Below are 10,860 nucleotides of genomic sequence, written 5' to 3'. Positions count from 1 at the left end.
GGGGGGATATGTATTAGAGAAGAGTGCAGAAAAGTAAGAGGTATGGTCGAGTGATAGAGAGAGTGCGAATCATCATATGGGTAGGCAGTATATAAACAGATTGGGGACACAGGAACGTGGATCGGGGTGAATAAAGATGATAATAACCAATATTGATCTGTACGGAGATTCGCATTGGAAAAGACTTCAGAAGATAATACCAAACATAAATAAAAAAAAAAAAATACAAGTTAAGCATATGAAGCATGAGATATTGATGGCTATATTAACTACATGAGTATAGATGTAGCATCATTAATGAAAAATATTTTTTATATTACAGGTACATTACATCTTTTAACTATTTTTATGAATTTCATAACTAACAAATAAGCAACTATTAAAAAAACCACACAAAACAACAACAACAACAGTATGTACAGCTCGAGTATGCACACGAGAGCCTGCATGAATCAGTGCGCCCTCGGGTACTACATGTAGCCTCGTCTGCCAACACACGCTAAATTATGTTTATTTAAGATCCCAACATCGACCACCTTTAATAAATAATACTTACATTATAGATGTCTTGGATGTAACTTAATTATGATATATAAAATAAAGATAACAGTGCATTGGATCCAGACTTCTAGCACTGAAATATGTTGAGTTCTCAAATGAAATAATCAGATCTCAGAATTTGAAAATAGTAACTTAACAAGTTCACTGGTTGAACAATGTTAAAATTCAAGGGTCCAAAATTAGTTGTCTCCCTCCAAAATTCGGATTGTCGGCAAGTATGGAAACTGCACTGTATGTATCCTTTAGAAATACATTATACCTAATTTCTGTAGGAATTCTTAGTCTATCTAAAACAGAGATTTATATTGTATTAATCTCTGATTTAGATAAGAGTTCCTACAGGAATTGCATTATACCATGCAGTTGTGCAGAAATTACGCATGTTTTGCATTCCCACCATATATAGTTTAGAGCAGGTATGTGTTGGTTTTTTTTATAATGTCTTTACATGAAGAAAAGGACCCAATGTAATATGTGTTAGGTTCAGAATATCAGAGAACTGATCTAAATGGTTTGATGTACTTTATAGCAAAATGATAATAGATTCTAATTTGAATAATGCGTGATAATTATATTGCTGAAGTTAAGTACACTGGTGAAACTTTAGACTAATGGTATTGATCCAAACATAATGCATGTTTAAACAATGGTATGTAATGAAAAGTAATATTTTATTATTTAGCCATTTTTGTTTTTACTTTTGGGTAGCTGTTAGGTACCTTACTTTCTGAAACCATCTAATTTCAATTTCACCATAATTATTCCAACCAAGTTTTAATTATTTCCTGCTAAATGTGGACAAATTGAACACAAAAAGTGTTCTTTCCTTTATACTTGTTTAAGCAATAGTAAACTTTACTTTCCCTAAGAGAAAAATAGAATAAAAATAACAATTCAGATAAAGCAGATAGGGGCCTTTTCATCCATGTGGAGAATAAGATTCTAGTGTACATTCTAGTGCAAGGAAAAAGACTTTTGAAGTTTTAGCCAATTTTCCATTTTTGGGCCCCACCCCTCCAGCTTCTGGAGGGAGGCAGGATCCTATTTTCTCATAACAACTACTGGTAATTGCCATCTCATCACACTTTTTCCAACTAAATTTGAATTATTTCCTGCTTAAAATTGACAAAATATACAAAAAAGTGCTATTTTTCTGTATAGAGTCTAGTAAACTTTACCTCAGCTTCCCAAAGGGAGAACTGATGACCAGGAGTAAATAAATTTACATGAAGATAAATCAACTTAAAGGACCTTTTCATTTATTAAGTACTTTTGATTCTGGTACATCTGAGTCCGAGGAAGAGGCGTTTTGAAATTTTAGTCAATTTTCCCCTTTTGAACCCTGTCCCTCCAGCCCAAGGGGCAAGGTAGGATCTTATTTCCTTATATCGCTGTCATCATTACTAATCAAACCAAGTTTGAATTATTTCCTGAAATTTACAATTTAGACAAAGCACCTAAGCATCTTTTCATTCACAAAAGAGTGTTGATTCTAGTACATCTGAATCTGGAGAAGAAGATTTCTGAAGCATTGGTCACTTCAGGGAATGGGGCAGGAATGCGAAATTTACAATTTGATAACCTCTTCCACCAATGATGATTCTATGTAAGTTTGAAAGAAATGCATGAATTCACTGCTTCCTAAGAAGAATTTAAAAAACAATATAAGTTTGGAAGAAAAGTGTTTAGGTCACTTGAGCCTTTGTTCCTGTATACTGTATGGTAAATATTCCTCCATCAATACTTGAATATTTTACCATATAAAGAAATAAGAAAATCACTAAAACTGATGGATTGTGCTCCCCAAAAAAGTCATTTGGGACTCGAATAAAGGTTGCATGATACATGTAACTTTACCCGAAATTTATCATGCCTGGCACTATTATTATCTCTGAGTTTACGTACGTAACTGTGTAAAGTGAATGAACAACCAAAGAGGTTTGCAACAAAGCTTGTCTTCCTTCTGCACAACACTTGCCTTTGGAGGTATACAGGGTAAGAATTATTTGACCTTTGAACTTAATGAGACCTTGACCTTGACTATACAGACCCCATAGTGGTACTACATAATATACCGCCTAACAATCTTGCATATATAACTTATATTGAGTTATCTTCATCAAATCAGAAGTGCCCTGAAAAAGAATTTGACCTATGACCTAAATGTGACCTTGACCTCCAGGCATAGGGACCAAATAGTGGTATGTAACATATATATTGCCTTACTATCCCACATACATGTATATCACTAAAATTTCATTGCTGAGACTCTTCAGCAAGTCAGAAGTTATGGCCCTTTTTATGGCTCGGGGAGCATAAAAAGAGACGAAATAGTCCCAAATAATCCTATAAAGTATCAATAGATAAAACAACAGACTTCTGATTAATGTCACATAATTTATTGGTTGCTACATTTACAATGAAAGAGTGAATATTGAAGCAATCATCAAATAATGACATCGTAACCACTTTAGACAGCATCTATGCACATTGGTGACTTTCCTGTGTTGTAAATTCACCAGCCTGCAAAAAAAACAAGATTTGATACATAATAGAAATAAATTGTATGAAGTTTGTAGATCAATGCATAATTGTAAAGATCATTCTAATGTTGGCAGTGCCCTCACAGCTACAGAATTTTAATAACTACAAATCTGGTTTCATATACAGCTGACAGAACAATCATGTACATATTCAACTCTAGTATATGTATATGCAGTTAAATAAATAGATTGTAATATTCTCCTAAATCATATACTAATAAATATAATGGCTATAAATATGTATCAAATGAAATGTTTGGAAAGTCACTGTTAAAGCTTAGATAGGAATACACTTGATTAGATTTCAAGGAGTCAAAAACATACAACTATTATGATACCTATGCTAGCTAAAGGTAAATTTCAATCCAAATGAAACTGATGGTGAATGCATGTATGTCAAACTGTACATAAAACTTGAAAGTTGTATTAAGGCATTCTCTCAACACAATAACATCAACTCTACAACAGTGACCATCAGTTAAGATGCATCTCCATCAAAGTTTGATGATCATATAGCATATAACATTCCAAATCTATAATGAGTAAACATACATTTCACATATAACACATGTGTATTATACTGTCAAAGTCATGTATTACATATGTGTATACTATTACAGGCAGGTATAACACTTGTATTTACTATTACACATATAAATATACTATCACATACATGTATTATACACATTTATTATCACACACATGTATTATGCAGTATACTATAACACTCAGTTATTATACATGTACCACTATATACTATCACACAGTTATTACACACATAGACTATCACAGCAAAGATAATTATTATACACATACATACTATCGAACACAGATGTTATACACATACATACTATCACACAGTTATTATACACATACATACTATAACACACAAGTACTACACACATACATACTATTACACACAGTCATTATATACATACATACTATAACACACTGTTATTATACACACACATACTATTACACACAGTTATTATACACATACATACTATAACACACAGTTATTATACACATACATACTATAACACACTTATTATACACATACATACTATGACACATGTATTACACACATACTATTACACACAGTTATTATACACATACATACTATTGCACACAGTTATAATACACATACATACTATCACACACAGTTATTATACACAAAATACTATCACACAGTAATTATACACATGTATATAAACTATCACATACAGGTATAATACATGAATATACTATCACACTAAAGTTTGTTACACAAACATACTACATGCATGTATCACACACAGGTATTGGACACATACTTACTATCACAGACAATTATAACACATCTCTACTATAAGTATCACACATGGACACACTATCACAGATAGGTATTACACATGTACACACTATCACAAATAGGTATTACACATGTACACACTATCACAAACAAGTATTACACATGTACATACTATCACAAACAAGTATTACACATGTACACACTATCAGAGACAAGTATTACACATGTACAAACTATCACAGATATGTATTACACATGTACACTATCACAGACATGTATTACACATGTACACACTATCACAGAAAGGTATTGCACATGGAAATTAGTATCACATATAGGTATTATACACATGTACACACTATCACAGACAGATATTACACATGTACACACTATCACAGATAGGTATTACACATGTACACACTATCACAGATAGGTATTACACATGTACATATGATCACAGACAGGTATTACACATGCACAACACTATCACAGACAGGTATTACATATGTACATATGATCACAGACAGGTATTATACATGTACACACTTAGTACACTTTTATACATGTTCTCTTATCTCTTTTTTTACACCTCATATAACGTAATATCTTAGTAATAACATTATTTCTTCTCTTGTCAAGATATATAGGATATATGATATATACTGTCAATGAAAACAAGTCATCCAGCAGGCATGTATCACCAACCTTCATTTTTTAAATGCAATCATTGCAAAATACTTTCATCAATAGTTCTATTAAAGCTATTTTTAGCATTGCTTCTCAGTAGCAAGTTGGAGCTACATCTCTCATTATTTATTTATTTATTTACCTGGTCTGAAGGTACAATGTGAGTTTATGCCTGGTGTCTCAACTTCAATATATTTTTTAATGAGGATATTTTGCTACATACAAAAATGAGTGATACAGGTCCTCATGGCCTCTTGCATAACATCTAAAACTCCCAGGTCTAAGGATGCATACTTCATAGTACATTTGGTTGAAATACAAGAGTAAACTTGACTTACTATCAAGGTGACAGATGTCAAATAAGTAAAACAAAAAATCAAATAACTTCTGAAGAAATGAAAGTCCTAAAATCATGATATTTGGCTGTTTAAGCTCCCTTGGATGGAGCTTGAAAAAGTTTGCTTACAAAAATTACCTTCAGTTATATTTGAGGTCACAGGGGTCAAATATTTCAAAATTTCTTTTAGGGAACCCATTCACTTCACATCAAGAGTATATGGTATTTCACAGGTTTTAAATTGAAATAAAAAATTCATATGAACTATTCATGATCAGTCCTCTTGTGAAAAGTTGATATTCACGATCAGTCCTCTTGTGAAAAGTTGATATACAGAGTATATGTATATATATAGAACACATATTTAAGGATGTAAAGAGTAGTTGTCTGCAGAGTTTATTATGAGAGGTAATATGTGCAATCTATACACTAAACAGTGTATATATATACATACACTTAAAGAGTAATACAGAGTAATATTTACATTATTCTGAAGTTGGACTAAACATAAATATAAATGTAAAAGATGTGCATTGATAAGGTTGTCTTACAAGTGTCAGCCGTAGGGAATTTCCTTTTAGGTCAGCAGAAGAGCATTGGACCAGAGAGCCAAAGGTCATGGGTTCGAGCCCCAGCGACAGCAATACATTTATCACTATATCTCGTCCTACTACATAATTATATATCTACTAAAGGGTCTGTGGTTTATTTTTCTATAAACTTTACAGTTTGCATACATGTATGAGTAAGACAGAAAATGTGTGCAGATGCATACCTTCTTATAGCTTTCAGATTCTTTTTTTTTCTTCAAAAGTTTCAGTTTGAAATATATGTGTTTACATTTTGTATTATTCTAAAGTTGTAATTTATACATAACAGATATTTATCTTACACTTACACAAGACTGATATCTTAAAAATAATTAAAAAAAAATCATGAAAATTTTACTAATTATACATTAAAACAAGTTCTGTTCTGTTGAATTGATAGTGTAAATTTAACTTCAATTGGCTTTGAGACAAGTTAAATGTGAAGAAGCATTTAATAACTCATTATGTCTCAAGACCCATTGATTTATATCTCATATACCTCGCCAGACCATGTACAGGACTTTATCCTCAAACAGATACAAATAGTATACAGAATAAAAACAGACAGTAATGTAAAACAAGTAGTTTACAGTGTATAAACCATTCGTTATTGTAACTGCTATTAGCATGTTTTATTGCTAGGTGTATTTTAGTACAGCGAAGTAAACTTGCCTACTGTAGATGTTTGTTAAAGTACAATGTACTCGCATGTGTAACCTGTCTGTAATAGTAAATACAAGTGTAATACCTGTCTGTGATACTAAATACAAGTGTAATACCTGTCTGTGATAGTAAATTCAGATGTGATAGAGATACCTGTCTGTGATACTAAATACAAGTGTAATATCTGTCTGTGTTACTAAATACAAGTATATTACCTGTCTGTGAGAATAAATACAAGTGTAATATTTGTCTGTGATACTAAATACAAGGATATTACCTGTCTGTGAGAATAAATACAAGTGTAATATCTGTCTGTGATACTAAATACAAGTATATTACCTGTCTGTGAGAATAAATACAAGCGTAATATCTGTCTGTGATACTAAATACAAGTATATTACCTGTCTGTGATAATAAATACAAGTGTAATATCTGTCTGTGACACTTTGTCCACTTCCGGTGCTTCCCCATTGCTTGAAAGCCTTCTGGGAAATTGAGGCCGCATACTGTCTACAAAAATATGATGGTAAACCTTACGGTATCGGTATTTAGTACAGTGTTCTAGTGAAATATCGTGAATTCTCCATTTGATAAAAACACGTTTAATGCAGTGAAGATAAACGAAATATTATATATTGGTAAGTAAAAATGTCACTCTTAGTGTTGTCCAATCTGAACGGTGCATTATATTGTCTGCGTAGATTTTTCAGTTTCAAGTTTAGATGAAGTGACGGCAGAATATAAGTGGTTGTGTTGTCAACTTTTGCAGCATAAATTAATAACATTTGTGTCTGGAAATCTTATCAGATAATACTAGCAAAAAGCAAAATTGCAATTAAAACCCATTCTAAATGGCGCTCTGTCTTGTTGTCAAGCGTGACGTCATTACAACTTGGCGTCAAACACTACGTTACACATTCCCGCGCTTTACTGATGTAGCAATATTTGCGCCGCATGACGTCAAAAAATGTAAGAAATAGAAAATTTCTTGGTTTTCCCGTTCAATACGATATATCTATTACATTTTTATAAAACGAATGTGAAAACAACAAAAAAACCAACGTTATGGCAAAATGTGTCTTCGTAGCAGTCTCGAGAAGTAACAACTATTATTCAACGGGGCGGGGGGCTACGATTGGCGTTTTAACCTAGAAGACGGTTGATGTTTTATCCAAAAGAGTCAAAAAGGTACATTGTCAAAAGAAATATTTCCAAAAATCGCTAGAATTTTGGCAAAAGGTATAAAAATTATTTTTATGTAAATTATCTCCATGTCCCGGCTTCCCTCTCTCAGAAGATGGCGTTATAACAAAATCGTTGATTTTTTAACGTTATGCCTAAACGTGCAGTTAAAACTGTACATTTGCGTGCTGTGGGATAATTATAAAGTGACAATAGTGCAAAATCTAAGGATATTGAGCGTGAACAGAATATTCTGAACGACAAAAGTATGCCATTAACAATTTATGTAATTAGAAATAAATATATTCAAGTATGTAGGATCTGTTCCCTCGTGTTTGATGGACTGTCAGTAAATCGTTTTCATAAAAAGGTTTGGTGTCCAGCAGCTTTGCTGCATTTTCTTGTTGGAAATATTTTAACGCTTAAACGAAATTATAGTCCGTTTTAACGAAATAATGATTGAAAAAACGAAATAATAATTTATTTTTGGGCTCTGCAACTTCCTGTATAGACGTCATAGACATTTTTTGTTTGTGTCTTATATTTGCAGGTGAAACATTGTGTATATTATGTATCAGAGTTACCTTTCCTTAGACCGCTAGTTAGTTATATGGCATTGCTGGAAACTGCTGGAATCAAAGAATATTTCTCACTTTGTTATATTACTGTTTCAGGCAGAATGTTCTTCAGTTTGCATGAACGATATGGCATTTCATTATCTATTTCTAGTGATATTGTTTCACAACTTTTTATTATACTTTTTGTGTATTTCTGATCATATTGTTTCATATGCGAGCATAGGGTAAATGGGAAAACAACTTATCCTTGTAATTGTTGCTTAAATATATTAACTATAAGCAATGACACCTATGAATAAGAGAAGTGCCGATATGCTAATCTTCTCTTTGTTACCGATCATGGTGTTATCAATGACAAGTGTTATGGTTCATTTTGATATCGTTACCTGCGTTACCGTTCACAAGGTTAGAGTTCATTGTGTTGCCATTGACAGAGGAATCGTTCAGTGAGTAATCATCATCTATGTTATCAGTCACAGTGTAACCTTCCACGGGGTTATTGTTCACCAAGTTATCATTTACCGTGTAATCGTTCACTGTATTACCGTTCACAGGTTCCCGCTGTAATCATTAACCATAATATTGTTCATTTTGTTACCGTTCAATATGTTAACGTTCAAAGGAATATCGTTCACTGAGTAAATATCAACTATGTTATCGTTCACTATCTTACGTTGTATGATGTTGTTTACTGTGTTGCCGTTCACATGATTATTGTGCACTGAACTATCATTAACTATGTTACCGTTTACAGGGTTATTGGTCTATGAACCATCATTAACTATGTTATCGTTCACTGTGGTACCATTCACGGGTTATTGTTCACTGAGATATCATTAACTATGCTATTGTTCACTGTGTTACCGTTTATAGGGTAATTGTTATATAAGCTATCATTAATTATGTTATTGTTCAATGTGTTACCGTTCACAGGGATGTCGTTCATAGGGTTATCATTAACCATGGTACCGGGCACTGTGTTATCTTACACGGTCTGGCAGTTTGCAATGTTATGTGTCCCTGTGTAACTGATCACATGCTTATCTTTCAATGTTTCATGTCCACGTTGTTACCTTTCACGGGGTTATCCTTCACTGTGATACTGTTTACTTTGTTACCTTTCACGGGGTTATCCTTCACTGTGATACTGTTTACTTTGTTACCTTTCACGGGGTTATCCTTCACTGTGACCTTGTTCACTATGTTAGCTTTCACGAGGTTATCTTTCACTGTTATACTGTTTACTTTGTTACCTTTCACGGGGTTATCCTTCACTGTGATACTGTTTACTTTGTTACCTTTCACGGGGTTATCCTTCACTGTGATACTGTTAATTATGTTACCTTTTACAGGGTTATCCTTCATTGTGTAACTGTTCGCTTTGTTACCTATCACGGGGTCTTCTTTCATTGTGATACTGTTCACTTTGTTCCTTTCAGGGATAATGCTTCATTGTGATCCTTGTCAATTTGTTACCTTTCACGGGTTTATCATTCACTATGATACTGGTCTATTTGTTACCTTTCACGGGGATATCCTTCACTGTGATACTGTTCACTTTGTTCCATTTCACGGGGTTATCATTCACTATGATACTGGTCTATTTGTTACCTTTCACGGGGCTATCCTTCACTGTGATACTGTTCACTTTGTTCCATTTCACGGGATTATATTTCACTGTAATACTGTTCACTATGTTACCTTTCACGGGCTTATCCTTAACTGTGATACTGTTCACTCTGTTACTTGACACGGGGTTTTCCTTCATTGTGATACTGTTCAATTTGTAACCTTTCACGGGGTTACCCTTCAATGTAATACTGTTCACTTTGTTACCTTTCACGGGGCTATCATTCACTATGATACTGGTCTATTTATTACCTTTTACAGGGTTATCCTTTATTGTGATATTGTTCACTTTGTTATATTTTACGGGGTTATCCTTCATTTCATTATTCACTTTTTTCCTATTCACGGGATTATCCTTCACTTTGATACTGTTCACTTTGGTATATTTTAGGGGGTTATCCCTCATTTCATTATTCACTTTGTTCCTTTCACGGGATTATCTTTCACTGTAATACTCTTCAATTTATCACCTTTCACGGGTTGTTTTACCCTTACTATGATACTGGTCTATTTGTTACCTTTCACGGGGTTATCCTTCACTGTGATACTGTTCGCTTTTTTCCCTTCACGGGATTATCCTTCCCTCTGATACGGTTATCCCTCATTTCATTATTCACTTTGTTCCTTTCACGGGATTATCTTTCACTGTAATACTCTTCAATTTATCACCTTTCACGGGCTGTTTTACCCTTACTATGATACTGGTCTATTTGTTACCTTTCACGGGGATATCCTTCACTGTGATACTGTTCACTTTGTTACTTTTCACGGGGTTTATCTTTACTATCATACTGTTCAT

General features: G+C 33.3%; 1 protein-coding gene across 1 annotated transcript in view; it reads right to left on the bottom strand.

Annotated features, from left to right (window-relative positions):
* Positions 1–3,076: 3,076 nt before the first annotated feature.
* The window catches only part of LOC110461916 (putative uncharacterized protein DDB_G0282133), a 19,665-nt gene continuing 11,881 nt past the window's right edge, over positions 3,077–10,860 (bottom strand). Inside the window, exons 6-8 of the mRNA XM_021515687.1 lie at positions 9,543–9,759; positions 8,819–8,993; positions 3,077–3,084 (exon numbers count right to left, since the gene is read on the bottom strand). Coding sequence (XP_021371362.1) covers positions 3,077–3,084; positions 8,819–8,993; positions 9,543–9,759 — 400 coding nt within the window. The remainder of the gene's footprint in view (positions 3,085–8,818; positions 8,994–9,542; positions 9,760–10,860) is intronic.

This window comes from Mizuhopecten yessoensis, unplaced genomic scaffold (genome assembly GCF_002113885.1).
Source record: "Mizuhopecten yessoensis strain PY_sf001 unplaced genomic scaffold, ASM211388v2 scaffold207, whole genome shotgun sequence".
NCBI lineage: Eukaryota > Metazoa > Mollusca > Bivalvia > Pectinida > Pectinidae > Mizuhopecten > Mizuhopecten yessoensis.
The sequence above is the reverse complement of the archived record's forward strand: the minus strand, read 5'-3'. Positions and strand labels throughout refer to the sequence as shown.